The 16,614-nt window shown below is 51.6% G+C and overlaps 6 protein-coding genes across 6 annotated transcripts, besides 1 other annotated feature; 4 read left to right on the top strand and 2 right to left on the bottom strand.

Annotated features, from left to right (window-relative positions):
- Nucleotides 1–369: 369 nt before the first annotated feature.
- On the top strand, nucleotides 370–3,162 carry NFIA_016560 (alpha/beta fold hydrolase; the record flags this gene model as incomplete). Its single annotated transcript, XM_001264856.1, has 2 exons — nucleotides 370–2,173; nucleotides 2,234–3,162. 2 exons carry the CDS (start codon nucleotides 370–372, stop codon nucleotides 3,160–3,162), a joined length of 2,733 nt encoding a protein of 910 aa, XP_001264857.1.
- An 876-nt stretch (nucleotides 3,163–4,038) lies between these two features.
- On the top strand, nucleotides 4,039–4,929 carry NFIA_016550 (glutaredoxin; the record flags this gene model as incomplete). The annotated part of the gene is made up of 3 exons (XM_001264855.1): nucleotides 4,039–4,113; nucleotides 4,175–4,535; nucleotides 4,610–4,929. The coding sequence occupies 3 exons, from the start codon at nucleotides 4,039–4,041 to the stop codon at nucleotides 4,927–4,929; spliced, it is 756 nt and encodes a 251-aa protein (XP_001264856.1).
- A 616-nt stretch (nucleotides 4,930–5,545) lies between these two features.
- On the top strand, nucleotides 5,546–6,725 carry NFIA_016540 (60S ribosomal protein uL6; the record flags this gene model as incomplete). The annotated part of the gene is made up of 5 exons (XM_001264854.1): nucleotides 5,546–5,591; nucleotides 5,841–5,888; nucleotides 6,030–6,285; nucleotides 6,440–6,617; nucleotides 6,675–6,725. 5 exons carry the CDS (start codon nucleotides 5,546–5,548, stop codon nucleotides 6,723–6,725), a joined length of 579 nt encoding a protein of 192 aa, XP_001264855.1.
- Nucleotides 6,726–7,576: 851 nt separating this feature from the next.
- NFIA_016530 (triacylglycerol lipase family protein) lies at nucleotides 7,577–9,495 on the top strand (the record flags this gene model as incomplete). The annotated part of the gene is made up of 3 exons (XM_001264853.1): nucleotides 7,577–7,773; nucleotides 7,836–8,652; nucleotides 8,740–9,495. The coding sequence occupies 3 exons, from the start codon at nucleotides 7,577–7,579 to the stop codon at nucleotides 9,493–9,495; spliced, it is 1,770 nt and encodes a 589-aa protein (XP_001264854.1).
- A 259-nt stretch (nucleotides 9,496–9,754) lies between these two features.
- Nucleotides 9,755–11,341, bottom strand: NFIA_016520 (putative amino acid permease; the record flags this gene model as incomplete). Its single annotated transcript, XM_001264852.1, has 1 exon — nucleotides 9,755–11,341. The coding sequence occupies one exon, from the start codon at nucleotides 11,339–11,341 to the stop codon at nucleotides 9,755–9,757; it is 1,587 nt and encodes a 528-aa protein (XP_001264853.1).
- A 1,383-nt stretch (nucleotides 11,342–12,724) lies between these two features.
- On the bottom strand, nucleotides 12,725–15,069 carry NFIA_016510 (uncharacterized protein; the record flags this gene model as incomplete). The annotated part of the gene is made up of 3 exons (XM_001264851.1): nucleotides 12,725–12,855; nucleotides 12,930–14,939; nucleotides 15,033–15,069. 3 exons carry the CDS (start codon nucleotides 15,067–15,069, stop codon nucleotides 12,725–12,727), a joined length of 2,178 nt encoding a protein of 725 aa, XP_001264852.1.
- A 1,296-nt stretch (nucleotides 15,070–16,365) lies between these two features.
- Nucleotides 16,366–16,614: part of a mobile genetic element that runs on past the window's edge.

Raw genomic sequence — 16,614 nt, 5'->3', positions numbered from 1 at the left:
CCTTCCTGTTTTTCTATTCCCCAGATACCGAACTTCTGCAAGGGGCTCGCAAGCCGCAGGGGGCTTAATACGATCGCCCTGGATCCTCACCAATCGGTCCAACTCGCACATGCATCAATTCTTTGTTCTGGATTTAGAATTCCACCGTTGAGCCAGCCTTATCATTTTCTTCTGCAGGATAATGCGAGATTTCACCCCGCCCTTCCGCATCAATTGCCGGTGACTTTCGACTCTTCTTCCGAATCTGGCTGGAGGGGTTCCTGGAATCCCGGGGTTTCCTAGAAACCCAGGTCCAAAAACAATTCCTTTCTCAATACCGAAATCCGAAAAAAAGGAGAAAAGTTCAGAGTCAAGAGAACAGAGGAGAAGATGGGCGCTATGGAAGACTTTCCTGCGCCCACGGCGCATGCCCCTTTACAACCAGCGTCTTCCTCCCTGCTCGCACGACGTCGCAAATCTCGATCACATTCCACAAGTCGGGCGTCAGTTGACCAAACATCCCCGGAAGTCATTACGTCTTTAATCTCGTCCCTCTCTACTATCTCTGTTCCCCTGCAATCTCATTTCGACAACGTTCCGCGCCTCGACCTAGATACGGATCCATCTTCGCCCATATTTTCAGTATTCTTCCCATCGGAGCCACAACCTCCTACGCAGCACACATCAGGCGATCATGGCTTCGGAGTAAGCTACGGAGCGCAACAGCATTCAGAGAACGAGACGCATAGCCCGTTTTTACATCCGGACGATGCAGCGGCTGCTCCGGTCATTCGCATGGCCAGGGCACCTCCGTCTCCAAAGACGAAAAGTACTTTCGGCCCTTCTCTATCATCCCCGCGACCCGCTTCCAGGAGCTCATACGCATCGGCCAAAGCCGCGTGCGAGGACAGCGCATTCGGTACGATCACAGCTGAGCCCGGCCCTCGAGTCTCCACAGCACCTAGTATCGCATCTACGGCTTCTGGAGGCCGAAAGAGTCTAAAAAGCCAGCTTGGACTGCTGAAGAAATCCTCGCGCGAATTTATGAACGATATGGAAAAACAGACAGATCGTCTACGGAAAACGAGTAGTTACAACGACAGCCTAAGGCATAATATTCCCCGCAATAGGACCAGCTTGCGCTCTATGCATTCTATGGCTGACGTTGCTGAGGAGGCGCGACTAGATCATTTCTCCAAGGGCATCCATAGTGAAACTGCGGCCAGTGCCCCGCCTAGCAGAGAACACCAGTCATCGCACAGCGCCCGAGGGAGTGTAAGCAGCACACCTGGAGGTATCGGGAGTGGAAGGGTCATTCCTGCGCGCGAGTCCTCGTTACGTCACAGTTTCTCTTCCAGCCCGAGAAAGCGCAGATCCACTCGTCATACCAGGTATTCATCCACCGCTAGCAGGGATACGAAAGTTGAGTCCAGCCCCGGCGAAGCGGGCAACGAAGCTGAACAGGTCACGAGGAGAATCCAAGAATTGAAGGATCAGCAGCAAAGGATCAAAACCGAGCTGGAAACAGACGACAGCCCAGACAAGTGTACAAAGGATTCCTCAACTCGGCCAAGTCAGCCCCTTAGGACATCAAGCCTCACAAGCCATCACCCAGCGCCGCGAGAATATGCAGATGCAAAAGGAGGTGTTGTGTTTGATGAGAGTGCTCCGGCACCGGCCGTAATGACCGGGAAGAGCAGAACAACAACGCGGAGTGACTCTCCGCTTACATCCAAAACCCCCAACTTGCCACTGCATAGGCAATCCTTCGATAAGCCAGACCAGAATGATAAACTCCGCTCCAGACGATCACTGGAGTCTTCGGCCCCGAAGCGACACCACAAACGTGCCCCATCCGGGCCTGCTTCTCCAGTCTATGCTTCGGTCAGCGACGAACGACCGTCAAGTGCTGACTCAATAGACCTCGCGGTCTTAGAGTATATCTCATCGCCCAAACTTACTCAAAAAGTTCCCCACCCAACAACAGGCCGCGCCATAGCATTTTCTGAAGTTGGAGATCCAAAGGGCCACGTTGTATTGTGCTGCCTCGGTATGGGCCTGACCAGGTATCTGATGGCGTTTTACGACGAGTTGGCGCGGTCTCTCAATCTCCGACTAGTGACCTTGGATCGCCCCGGGGTAGGCGAAAGCGCACCTTATACAGAGGAGGCAGCAAATCCTCTCAGCTGGCCTGGTAAGAGGATCTCGCCTGTCTTCGGCTCTTCCGAACTTTTTTCTTACTGAACGAGGATAGATGATGTTGCAATCGTGTGTAATCACCTCAAAGTCAACAAGTTTTCGATACTGGCTCATTCTGCCGGAGCGATTTATGCGCTGGCAACGGCGTTGAGGATTCCGCAACACATCCGCGGCCGTATCCACCTTCTGGCTCCCTGGATCCCCCCGTCTCAATTATCGAGCATGGGGCCACACAAGGAACCGGTACCTACCAATGCTGTTCCGTATTCCCAAAGGATTCTGCGGGCCTTGCCTGCGTCATTCCTGAAGGTCGCCAACTCGAGTTTCATGAGTGCCGCCAGCGCTAGTCTCACATCCAGTTTGCCGAAAGCTCCTCGCCGCAGCCGACGTAAGACAACTTCAAGAGATATGTCCCCTGCAGTGGCGACGGAGCCGAAAGGGCCTGGGCGGGCTCAGTCCAAGATACATCAACAGGGGGGTGATATCAAAGCACTCCAGGATTTGAAGGCGCCGGTCGTCTCTCAAAGAACAGATGTCAAGCAGGTCGAAGTCACCACGAGTCAGACAGCCATAGTCTCATCCGAAGAACACGAACGCCAGAGCGACTATGATAATAGGCTGACGCACAAGATATGGGAACTGGCCACCACGAACGCAAACCCGGCAGTTGATCTTTTAGTCTGCCTAGAACGCCGCCAAACGATTGGATTCCGCTATGTGGACATCACTCGCAATGTTGTCATTCACCACGGAAGTAGAGATACTCGTGTCCCAGTCGACAATGTCCGTTGGTTGGGCAAAGGCATGCGACGTTGCGAAGTTCGAGTCCTGGAGGGCGAAGGTCACGGATTAATGGCTTCTGCCACAGTTATGGGTAATGTGCTGATGGAGATCGCCAAAGAGTGGGAGGACTGGATGACCGTGGTCCAGGGCAGGCGACGAGGGACAGTGGGACCGCGTCCGGGTTTCGCATTGCCAACATGATTTTGCACACCTGAGCGCTCACTACACGCCTTTCTTATCACGACTACAAACGCAATCGCCCACCTGCCCTCAGCCATTTAGCTGAAAGATCCCTATCCTCACCTATTGTTTTAGTATGACACCGCTGCAGGTCTGCGGCTGTCATCTTGCTGCAACCTCCACACCCTTGATGATGGTCCCAATCTCGAGTCTTGTTTTCAATATCGGGACACTTTTTACACGTCTTCATCGAGAGTTATGCCTTTCACTTTTCCTTAAATCATGATACCAATCGTCTTGTTCTGCTTGTTATTTGTTACTCCGAGAATACCCATTATAGCATAGATAGCCGAGCTTTTAATGTAGTTTTTAATGAATAAAACAGCAAACAACGGCATTGAAATTCTCTCAGAAACAATCAAAGTGATAGACAGGAGGAAGCTAATCTGTTGCGTTGGATTAGGGTACCTAGTTAAGTGATGAGTACTTACCGTGACGTAATCTGAAGCGCGAGCTAAGTTACATTGTACCTAATTCCAACGGACGATTTCGCCGACTTTCTCATGGCAAATTGACCATATATCACAAGTTAGTCAATTTGCTTCGGTTCCAGGCGGACCTGAGAGTTGGGATAGCCAAGAACATATTCAGGCCATTTGATCTCCCTGTGGTCTGCCCCTTTGCGCGGGGATTGATCGGCGTGGTCAATGTACAGAAGCTACCCCTGGTACTCCATTACTGCGGAGCTGGAACGAGCGTGATCATACTGTACATGCGAATCTCATGCTAGACGCAAGCGAACTACAGTCGCGGTCAAAGAAAGAGAATTTAATCAGATCGTCAGGCCCGGACAGGTGCTATATCTGACCGAGGAGGTCAAGCAGAACATCGAACAAGATGTTGTCTCAGCGGCGGATCCGGCTTCTGCTTATGGCCGCGGTGGTGTTGATGGTCACCATCTTCTACTATTCGGTACCACCACCCTACCCTGCGAGAACTAAGCATACAGTAACTAATAGCTTGCGAATGATAGGGCGACGCCGGAACAATACAAAATCAGAGATTCTATCGATCTACCGTCGCGGCGATAGACGCTCATAGAGAAGCAAAAGAGGCTGCATCGAAACAGAATGTGCAGCCGCAGAAACCCGCCCCTCCAAAGCCCGTCGAGGAGAATGCCAAACCTGTAGTGCAGGAAGCGGACGGAGTCAAGGCGGCCATCCCCAAAGGCGCCAGTGAGGAGATGGAAGAGATCCCAATTGCAGGACGTACGAAGATGACGGTACCGAAGAACAGGAATCAGGACTCGCCTAAGCAAGAGCCTGCCCCGGCATCTTCTGAGGATGACCCCGAAGCTAAGAATGAGCTCAATGCTATTCTTAAGAGATCGCCCAGTACGTTATGTCCCCTAAGACCGATATCTGTTATCTACGAGAGGGTCACTGACACTTCATGCTCTATTGTGCAGTCGTTATTTTCTCCAAATCCTACTGTCCTTATAGCAAGCGGGCAAAGACTATCCTCCTCGAGAAATATAATATAGTACCTGCGCCGCATGTGGTCGAACTCGATCAACACGCAATGGGACAGCAACTTCAATCGCTCTTGGCAAAGAACACCGGCCGACGTACTGTACCAAACGTACTCGTCAATGGAAAGAGTATAGGCGGTGGTGACGACGTGACTGCACTTGATGAGAAGGACGAGCTTGCCTCGACGCTGAAGAATTTGGGTGGCAAATGGATACAAGAGGTCAATCGTAAGGACCAAAAGAAGCAGGCTGAGTGATGGCAACGTTCGCGACATGTATGATGAGGATATAGTACAGCATGGAGTTTGGTCGGGTGTTTGGGCAAATGGGTCGCTGGTTTCTTCTCTTCTCACGACTTCTCTAGGTATTTAATGCATGATATCTTCGCAATAGACAGGGAAGCAAGTCATTGCATCCAAATTTGGGAAGTGAACGACTTCGATTTCCTTTCTTAATGTCCTATGATGTTCAAGTGGCTCTTATAAAAATGCCCTGTTGATGCCTCAGGCGCCAGTTCGGCGACATTCATCGACAACGTAAGAAAGAGGTAGCACCAGAATTTCGAATGAAAACCAAATATACCCAAGCATCTATTATCAATGATGACAGTAGCTATCTAACACGCTCGTAATAATAATCAAAAGGTCACCTTAGCCTAAGCTAGATCGAGAGGTAGGATGTCCGCTGCCGGCAGAGCCCTAGAAAACGCGCTAAGCCGGAATAGTCGTTAAGCGACGCACAACCCGCCCGCCCTCGATTTTCGCTCCACCAAGACCTGGCCGCCTCCGTTGAATTTCGATCCTTTCGACGACCGACCGCACGAACGACATCGACAATTCTCCCCTCGGACATTCCACAGCCCACGCAGTCAAGATGCGGTACATTTACTCCGAGGAACGGCTGCCAATTCCCGAGAATGGTGAGAAAGCGATTCGTCCCTTGTTGTTTGAGGTCATTGGAAGAAAAGACGCCGGGGCAGAAAGGAAGACAAGTAGCGGTGCTTTTTTGGGTGTGCTGGGAAGTTGTCGCGCCAGTCTGTCTACAGGAACTGTTTGCAAGGAAGACCGCTGCTACGTCTCTGTCGAAGAGGAGGAGATGCGAGAATGACCGCTGTTTGGGATCAATGTCTTGAGAGGAATAAGGACTAACCTGGGTTTACGTCGTTTAGTGAAGGTTCACATTCGCTCGCGAGTTGTGACCGTTGAGGGACCTCGAGGTACGCTGAATACAATACCCAATGCTTGTCACGGTCGGGAAGTCTCTTCTCGAGTAGAGAGAGAAATTTCAGTCAAGACGAGTGGCCCGTCATTCGCTAAGGGTCAACGGCACTGACATGGAACTTTTTCACGCGAATTAGGCAAGCTCGTCAAGGACCTCTCCCACATTGCCGTCACCTTCGGCCGCCCCGAGAAGAATGTCATCTCCATCGAGATGCACCACGGTGTCCGCAAGGGCATCGCTACCCTCCGTACCGTTCGCACCCTTATCAACAACCTGATCATCGGTGTCACCCGGGGCTTCAAGTACAAGATGCGCTACGTCTACGCTCACTTTCCCATCAACGTCAACATCGAGAAGAACTCCGAGACTGGCCAGTATGAGGTTGAGATCAGGTACGCTGCGCATAACCCCAATTGAAGGAAGCTGGGGAAAGAGAACTAGCCGTCCTTCAACATCTTGAGAGGACCCTTTGGCCACGCGGGATACTGTTGCATTCAATTTCTGGTTGAGGAGCTGTGCTGACGGGCTTAATTTTGCGATTGTTAGAAACTTCTTGGGTGAGAAGATCGTTCGTCGTGTCACCGCCCAGCCCGGTGTCGAGGTCGCTATCTCCAGCAACGTCAAGGATGAGCTCCAGCTCACCGGTAACTCCCTGGAGGCCGTCTCCCAGAGCGCCGCCGACATCCAGCAGATCTGCAGAGTCCGTAACAAGGATATCCGGAAGGTATGAATGTCGGCCTGTTACGTTTGGCGTATGTCCTGATGCTGATTCGATATCTAGTTCCTTGACGGTCTGTACGTTTCGGAGAGGGGCAACATTGTTGAGGAATAGACGATTTATGGGTCCGTCCGCCGTGCTGGGTAGTTGAGGATGTCTGGAGAAATTCATTTCGCACTACTTGCATTAGGGAAAAAGCAAAGCGAAAATCAATGCAAAACTAAAACGGAATTCGAATGCCCCTTTACGTGTCCACGGATATGGCTTTTCTCATCTGGGGAACATAGTATGTAGGAAATATCCGGCTTCTACGAACAATCCAAGTTTCCTTTACTTCCAATCAACCCTGGGTTTACAATGTTGAATATTTATCTCGAAACGTGTGTCTCCGACTCGTTTCTGCCTACATCCGACCTATCGTAGCCGGGCCAGAAGTCGCAAGGACCCGCATTCGCTGCAGACGACTTGAGGTGAGAGCCCAGAAAAACCGCCAAGTGTAGCCAGATATATGAATCTCCTGAAATAGAACCTATAGAGGAACTAACGTGGGAGCTGTTAATTTCACTTGGGGCGGAGAGTTGCAATGGCAGCAATGCTCCGATAGATCCCATGTCTCTTTCATCTTCCATCCCTGGAACCTCCAACAGCAAGAACTACTTCTTGTTCTCTATCCATCTTCTACAGAATCTCAATCTTGGGGCTTCTTTTATTCTATCGGAATGATCGTTATCCCAATTTGACTGCCGCTAGAAGTAGAGCTGATGAGACACATCGTCCGCGTCATATGTCATACCCCATCAACTCTTAGCATGTGAAAGCAACAACACCCACATGCGCCGTCCGCCATCACGCTCACCGCACACTCGTTCGTAGTCTACCATAAAAGATGGAGACCTGGGTAGCTATTTCTGGCCTTTTCTCTGCGATCTTTAGCATGGTGCTCGACGTCGCGCTGTTCTGGAAACATGTATGCTCGTTTACCTCCGCGCAAAGATGTTCCAATGACCGTGCTGATCAAGGTCGCCCTGCAGAGGTTACTGGCATGGTGGTTCTCAAAATCGCCTAAAACTAGGCTACGACATCGTCTGGCCACAGCGCAGACATTTGAGGAGTGGGAGGAGGCTGCCTTCGAGCTGGACGAGCTCCGGAGTGCGGATTTATGGTACGTTGGTTTTAGGTCTCGCCCGCCTGGACTGATAAGGGTAGTAGCTAACGGTCGTGCAGGCGCCAGAACCCGACAAGTCGACATTACGACTACCGATTGATTCTGGGGCGAGTGGAAGCTTTGATGACTGCTCGTGAAGAGGAGGATATCCTGACATTGGCCAATCTTCTTCGCTCTGGACTTGTGCGCAATCTGGGCAACATCACCTCCCCGAAACTCTTCTTACATGCGTACGCTGGCACGAAACTCCTCATTGATGATTATATCACTCAAGTCGCACTTTCAATCCAGCACATAGCGGCTCTGCAGACCGCTCCAGTCCACGAGAGTGGGTTCACCTCGCAGGCCAAGCTGGAGCTCCTGCATGATACTCGCCAAGCTTTCGGTAGAACAACTCTGCTCCTGCAAGGTGGCTCGATATTTGGACTATGCCATCTTGGTGTGGTCAAGGCTCTGCATCTGCAGGGTCTTTTGCCCAGAATCATCACGGGAACGGGAACAGGAGCGCTGATTGCGGCTCTGGTTGGTATCCACTCAGAGGATGAATTATTGTCGTTCCTTGATAGTGATGGGATCGATTTGACGGCTTTTGATCGCCGACGAAGGGAGAAGCTTTCTGGCAAGCACGCACAGAAATCGCCTTACAGTAGCGAAGACAGTTGGCTTGGTACAATTTTCCGCCGGGTGAAGCGCTACATTGAAAAAGGCTACTTTCTCGACGCTGGAGTTCTGGAGGAATGTGTGCGGGCAAACCTGGGTGATCTGACCTTCGAGGAAGCATATGCCCGGTCGAAACGGATCTTGAACATTACAATAGCGACAACAGGCAAGAATGGCACCCCGAATCTGCTGAATTACCTGACCGCGCCGAATGTTGTAAGTACACTTCACACTTAGCTTTGAGCTTCCGTTTTGGAATTGGAATAGTCACCTTGTTTCGTGAACCTGGCTGATGCACTACAGTTGATCTGGTCGGCGGCAGTTGCCTCGAACGCATCCACGGGTTCCTTATACCAGCCTGTCACGATCTACTGCAAAGATGAAACAGGGTCGATAGTCCCCTGGCCACACGCTCAGGACGCCACCTTTCAGTCATGGCGCCACGTCCATTATAGCGACGGGGAATCACCGCTTTCCCGCATCGCGGAGTTATTCAACGTCAACCACTTCATCGTATCGCAAGCGCGGCCGTATCTCATTCCATTCCTGGGCTCGGACCTGAACATGTTAGACCGCCATCAGACAGGCCAGTGGAACATCACACGGCCGCTGATGCGCCTAGTCGTTGTGGAGCTCCGCCACCGACTTCGCCAACTGGACTACCTCGGTCTCCTGCCTCAAATCATCGGCCGACTCCTCATCGAAGAGACGATCCCTGGATCGAACCTCACGCTTGTTCCCGATCTATCTCTGAGCGACTTTACGAAGCTTCTACAGAACCCGAGCAAGGACAACCTGGCATACTGGATCTTGAAGGGCGAAAGGGGCGTATGGCCGGCCATCAGCGCGCTCAAGGTTCGCTGTGTGGTCGAGATTGAGCTCGACAAGGGGTATCAGCGCGTGCGGCGACGGCGGCCGAGCGAGAGCGTAGCGTTGCACCGGCGTGGTCCCAACGAAGGTGTACCCAGGAGACGAAGGGGGTATAGTATAGACAACGGACGGGATCTGAGCAGTTTGCTTGGGAGTGCGGATTATCAGCCGGATGTGCTGAATTCATGATAGGACAGGGATGGCAGATAAATACAAGATGACTGTCAGTCTATCGACCAGCAGGGCTGCGTATTACCCTACAAATAGAAGGAAGGCCTATTGGCGTGTACAGTACGCATGTGTAATTAAATATCTGGAATCCTATGGCGTCATAAGTGATTACAAATTACCAAGAAAGACAGACATGCGTAAGTGTTGATCCCGACTAGGAAATCCGGGTGATATCAATAGTTTCAAAGTCCATCAGACTCTGGGGGTCCTTTATATGCTACAGGGCGCGGACAACGAATGAGCAAACATCCCACAGATACGAGAGGCAGACAGCAAACTCACATTTCCGTGCATATACAGCATACCAGGCCGCCGCGATGGCCAGGAAGCCCACAAACACGACGGACGCATAATTCATCGAGACCCTCGTAACGGGCAGCACGGTAGGCATGCTGAACAGGACTAGTTCGAAGCCGATCCAGCACAGGGCGACGACGTTGACGATTGGACCGACGACGGGTCCACAGTTCCACAGGGCCTTGGAGACATCCGTGCGGCCGTGCCGGAGGCTGAGGAAGATGGGGATGGCGTAGGCGACGGCGAGGGCGATGACGCCGACGGAGACAAAGGCGGTAAAGGCGCTCGAGCTGCCGAGGTTGATGAGACCGAGAAGCATCTGGATGACGGTGAGTAGGAGGAGGGACCAGACGGGGACACCGAGGCGGGGGTCGACGCGGGCCCAGAGGCTGGCGAGCGGAATGGCATCGTCGCGGGCGAACGCCCAGGTGGAGCGCGAGGCGGCTACGGTGATACTGATGGAGCAGAAAAGCGTGATGACGAGGACGAGGGTGGTCAGCGCGAGGCCGCCGCCGGGGCTGCCCATGACCCGGTGGAAGATGTAGGGGAGGGCCTGGGCGGCGGGGGCCGTAAGAATGTCTTCCAGCGGGGGTAGAGTGAAACAGATGGGGAGGATGAAGAAGACGCCCGCCAGACCTCCGACGGGGACGCAAAGGCTGATGGCCCGGGGCACGTGGACTGCGGGATGGGCACACTCCTCTGCCATGGAGGAGACCATGCCGATGGCAGAGAACGTGTAGGCGGCGGGCAGAAGTCCGATGAAGAAGGTGAAGCCACCCCATCCAGAGAGACTCTGATCGTAGTGGCCCAAAGCGTAGGCCGCGCTGTGTCTGCCCGCGTCGGCCTTGACGGACAACGCAATTAGGCTGATGAGGATGGTGAGTGCGGTGAAGGTGGCACACGCAATGTCGACCTGGGGAAGGTAGCGGTTGCCAAACGTGCAGATGAAGAACGAGCCTATGCAGATGGCGTAGAAGATTAGCAGGAGCTGCCAGTCCGTAGCGGCCCAGTCCGGATGGTACATCGAGACGGTGGCCGAGACCAGCGATGCGAAGCCAAAGTTGACGGAAAGCGTGATGGTCCAGTTGCCGACCAGCCAGATCCAACCGTTGATGAAAGACAGCACCGTCTTGGAGCTCCTTGAAATCTGAAACGACCAATAGTAAGGGCCTGCAGAGGTCGGCCAGCGAGATGCGAGCTCGGCCAAGGATAACGCTACACATTCATCGAGAACACAGACCATGATCCAGCCGACGAAGATCGACAGAGGACCCCCGCCGTAGATGGCATTGAGTAGAGGACTCCCCTCTCCGTAGGGAATGGCAGCAATGGCCAGGGTCTGGAAGAGTAAAGTAAGAACGGAGCGGTTTCGACGGAGCTCCTGCTTGTACCCTAGACGGTCGAGTCCCTCGCCTTCCTGGATGCTGCCGGTCTCAGGATCAACATCTTCCTTGCTATGCGCACTGCTGGAGGGATCAGGTAGTTTGTAATCCGCTTCGACACCCATGCCGAAGGATGAATTCTACAATGAGCACTGCAGACGTATCAAAAGGTCCTTAAGAAAAAAGGCCGAGGTCCTGTTCTGCTAATCAAGTCAGCAAGGGACGTGTATTTATTACCCAGAGCTAGCCGGTTGCTCACAATTCCAGCATGCATGGATACTTCTTTCTGGGGTGGTAACACAACTGATAAGACGGATCGAATCATCACAATTCGAGCCAATATCCGGTGTTGAAAACCCAGCTCCCGCACATTCCAGATTCCAAGCGGGGAAGGGATATGGTATACCCATTGGGAACGTGAGACGTAACGGTGGTCGCAAAATAAGCACCTCGCGTATCAGAATATATGATTAGACGGGGTAAATCCCTGATAATAAAGTCTGATGAACCATGATACGGGATGCTGGACAACCCATGGAGCTTTCATGCATTGTCCCCCTTGCTTTGACACTGCTGGAGCTGTTCACACCTCTCAGCTCTGCAACTCCAACCCCTGTAAGCCAGCCTGTGTCAGGAAGCGTAGGGGAAAACCAAAGCAAAGCGATGGTCCCTCGGCATATGGCATGGTCGATTGATCGTCGCAGAGATAAGGGAGAGATATTCAGCAGTAGTAAGATAAGGCCTAGGACAGGTCGAGACTATCAGCAAGCATCTGGATACTGAATGCAGCCGTTGACTTAGCCCGATGCAGCAAGGGAATCCGTTTGATGATGTTTATTAGAGTTTCTTCAACGATCATCGCTTGCCTATTGGATGTTTTTGTTGTCAGTCAAGAGCCACATCGTGAGGGGTTTTCAGTATGTCCCCGCATCATCGAAAGAGCCATTCTGTGTGGGGAAATACCTTGACGCTGAGGAGAAGGAGAACAAACAAGATAGCATGACCGGTGACAGAAGCTTGACTAGGGTTTTTTTTTGGAAAGTGGTGCATGTTTGTGGAGGTGGATGATGAATGGATGGAGTAGTAGTGCTGGGGGAGGGGAGAAGTTGCTCTTCCTTAGTGACTAGTCGTCCTTCACCCTTCAGAGTGCAACTCCCCACATCATTGTAAACATCCCTTCTTGCTTGACAAAACCCCGGATGATGACATACACGTTGCTTAAGGCTATATCTCGGAGGGCTAAATAACTCAAAAGGGGTCCAGTTGTTCTACTATAGCCTTTGCCTCGATCATCCGATCGGAATGAACCCTCATCCCCTTCATAAGAGTCATATTCAAATGAATTTATTCGAAGGCCAACGCACAAGCCCTGGTGATTGCAGAGAGCATACCAAATATTCATTATGGAAAACTTAGATGGGGATATACATCGGCCAATGGATTATAACCAACAATATCAAAAAAAGGCGGCTCGAGCCGCTGCACCGCGGCGATGATTTGTAAAGAGACTAGTGGACAGCAGTATGAGGGCGAGCAGATCGCGAAGAGTGCGGCCGAAGGGAAGGAGCCCGCAAAGAATGCGCGTGGCGAGAAGTGGGCCGTGAAGGGATCTGTGCTGCAACATATGATAGGGGAGGGACTGCGCCAATCATGTCAGCCGTTATTCTCGAAGCAAACGGAAAGGAAGACGAAGGAGAGACTAGGCGAACTTACTGCTGAAACCGTAGCCCTCGGTGACTCCGTCGGTGTTTTGCGGGTCGATCTCGACTCGCACGGCCACGTCCAGTCCGCCATGCATGCGGCTATTGCTGGTGACGCCGTCTGCAGCTGAATGCGTCGAGCCTGCGTCCGCTTCACCCTTGTGCAGCGGCGAGTGGCCGTTCTTAGGGATGGGGAATGATTGGTCTCCGTTGGTGCCATCACCATTGGTGATGGGGGTGTCAACTTCGGTGATACAAGCATAATTACGCGACGGCATGGTCACCTTGTTCCACGAAGCACTCTTTTCCACGCCGCCGGGTTGTTTGTCGAAGAAAGCCATCAGCGTCTCGTCTGTATCCCCATCCATGTGATGGATCTTGTTCCTGCGAGCTAGGAGGTTTGCAACAGCCTTGGGGGGCGGCTTGTTGGTTATTGCACTGCTAATAACATTGACCATGTATCGAGGATCACTCTCGCTCGGGATTCCAAGCTTGGGGTTCGAGTAGAAGCGCCCAATAGCGGCGAGGTGCACGTCTCCGCCCAAGATGGTTACACGAATAGAATGCGTAGCGGCAAAGTGCTGAAGACGCTGAATGAAGATCCGTCGCTCTCGCTTGTGCTGGCGGGCAGTGTAATGGTCATCCAAGTCGTCCAGCAAGTCGACCTGGCCGTCAAACTTGTTGAACAAGCCGCCGGCGAGACCGAACCGCTTGTTCAGCAGGCGGATTGGCGCAATGACTGGAGAGCTCAAGATATTTTCAAGCCAGGCGAGACGGGGATATGCAATGGGGACACCGAGAAGGACCACAAGGTGTTTGATATCCCCATTGGCCTCTGCCACTTCACGCTCAAGACGAGAGAAGATAAGATCATAGGTTTCCGGGTAATTGACCTGGTGCCGGGTCCGTTCTGTCCGCGCATCAACGCCGATGAACGCAATCCGCTTGCCCAGGCGCATATACAGATTCCTGCTCTTCTCCTCTACATAAGGCCCATGGCTTTTCCCAACGATCCAACTATTGTCCTCGGGCTGATTTTCCAGAACAAACGTGTTCTCTGTCTGCCGAGGGTCTGCACCTGCTGTGCCGTTGATCGCTTGCATGGTCTGCGGGGCATCCGTGGTGAAGGTAGACTTTGGAGGCGCAAGGTGGTGTTGAAACAGGCAGTAATACTTGTACGCCACGCCTCCAATGCCGCGAAAGACGGCGCACCGCATAAAGTGATCCGTGTAAGAACCGAAGCCGTCGATGATGTCGTGGTCGTCCCAGATATTGATCTGAGGGATCTGTGCATTAGCGGTCTTGAACGGCTCGGTGGAGTACCATCTCATGTAGTTTGCATAGTAGTACTCGTCGCATTTGGCTCGCAGGGAGTTATCGAAATTGTGTGTCCGTCTTTTATGGGGATTCGCGATCGCCGTCCATCCCTTCAAGGGGCCATCCACCCGGACTCCGTCATTGTAGATTTGGTCACCGCCACCGATCATGACGTGGAAGGGCTTTTGCGCATGAACGCGAAGGACATCATTCCACAGATTGGGACCCAGCCATGCATCCATATCCGTGCCGACGGAGAAACCGTTGCAGGAGTGGAACAAGAGCCGCATGGACTGGTTCACTGAGGGCACCACAAAGTTCCAGGGTGTAATCGTTCGATTGGCTTCCGCATACTGGAAGCCGGGAATGTCATACTCCCAGCGCGCTTCATATGATTCCAGGGGCACGGTGATGGAGAAGCGCCAGAAGGCTTTCTGGGGATCCTCGTAAAGGCGTAAACCATCAATTGCGACGGGCTGACGGGCCGATAGATCGCCATTGACCGGAGCATTGCTACCGCCGACTGGACCACTTTGTCGCAGGAGCAGCTGGGGCTGTCTTTGGCCGGGTTTCGTGACAATCAAGACGCTTCCATGCCAGAGAGAGGAGGAGGGGGTGACGGTCATGTTCTTGTAGTTGATCAAAGGCCCGCAGACCACTTCAACCTGCGCATTGCTTTGGTATGCTTGGCCATCTGGAACGGCGTCTTGAATAATAACATTATACAGTCAGTCATGGCGACATGATTACTGTAAGAAAAATAGAGAGTTTGATCGTTAATGGGTGATGGGTAGCTCACCATAATCATGACTTGGCTGGCTGGAGTAGTGAGCCATGACGGGAGGACCGAGATGGGGGTATTAGATACGAGTTAAGTTGTTAGGGTCATACAATAATAATACAAGGGGAGTAAGGTAAGCCTCTCAGTGTGGCTGATGGGCAGGAGATGAAAAAAGCAAAAGGGTATCAAGTCAACAGATTAAAGTAGTTAGAATGCGGTTAGAAGAGGAGAAGAGAGAAAAATGAGACAAATGAGACAAATGATTGTAAGAAAGTGTAAGAGACGAGGAGTTTAATATTATTAAGGAGACCAGGGATTGATTCTCTGGCTCACGATGCACAAGCGAAGGGGCAACAGGGCTGATTAGTTGGTTCGGATCAACGAGTGTGTTTTGTCCTTACTAAGGAGAGAAGAAAGAGATAGAGAGATAGACAGTTAAGGTAGGTAATCTTGTGATCTTAAGGTATCCGAAGAAGGGATCAAGCCAGGAAGAAGAAATGCGGATGATCTGTAGACAGCTTGAAGCCTTGAAGGGAAAAATGGATGATGAGATGACGATAGGGCTGAGTACTAACGAAGACAAGCCAGCGACCGTCGGCCAGTCAATAATAATCATCCCATACTACGGAGTAATAATAATAATATTGTATCCGTGCAGACAGAATGGAAGTATCATCATCAGGCTGAACCGAACCACGAACCACAGCGTTTGCAGAGTGGTAGCTGCTAAGAATTTGATTTTCTTGGCATTATGTACGGTGATGTACCAAGGGAATCTCAGAGGCTAGTGTACCTACTCCGGAGATAGATAGAGTGGATACCGATGGAGTACTCAGTCGAGGGGTACAGTAAAACCTCGTTATAACGAGATATTCCAGACATTCCAAATTTCTCGTTATAACGAGGTTCTCGTTATATCAAGGATATATATAATTTAGCCTGTAAAATAGCTTCGAATATCTCGCTGAGTCTGTAGGCTCAGCTTTCGACCCCAAAGGATACGCTCATGCTTATCTAGCTCATATATAAGGCTAGGAATGCCCTCTGCCTGCTGCTCCTCATATAAACGAAGTGTTCTTAGTGCTTCCAATGCCTGATCAAGTGATATTTGTGGTAGAATTTCAAGCTCCTCCTCAGAATCATCATCAAGCTCTGGCCCATACTGAGCTAGAATCTGGCTCTCAATATCTTCAGGAGTATCCTGGACAGCTTCCTCTGCAGGGTTCAGAAAGGTATCAATATCCATTAGGTCCTGGATAGGCGTAGAGAGCTTAAGAAGAGAGAAAGCATTCTGTATATCATCCAGAACTGCTGGATCGACAGGCTCTCGATATGATGGTTGAGAATCTAGTGCCTTTTGAAAGCAATTCTGGATTACCTGCCCAGAAAGATCAAATTCCCAGCTCTGGATTCCCCATCGAACCGCTCGTAGAATGTTCATTGACGCAATTGGATCACGATTAAGCTCAAACTCTTGAAGGATGAAGCGAATCCAGTATCGTTTCCAGTATGACTTCCAACAGTGGATAATCCCTTGATCAAGAGGCTGGTATCGGCTGGTAGAGTTCGCACGAAGCCATATAATAAGAGTATTCTGTAG

Source organism: Aspergillus fischeri, genomic scaffold (genome assembly GCF_000149645.3).
Source record: "Aspergillus fischeri NRRL 181 1099437636249 genomic scaffold, whole genome shotgun sequence".
In the NCBI taxonomy this organism is placed as follows: Eukaryota; Fungi; Ascomycota; class Eurotiomycetes; order Eurotiales; family Aspergillaceae; genus Aspergillus; species Aspergillus fischeri.
Note: the sequence above shows the minus strand (reverse complement) of the source record. Positions and strands in the feature narration are given on the sequence as shown.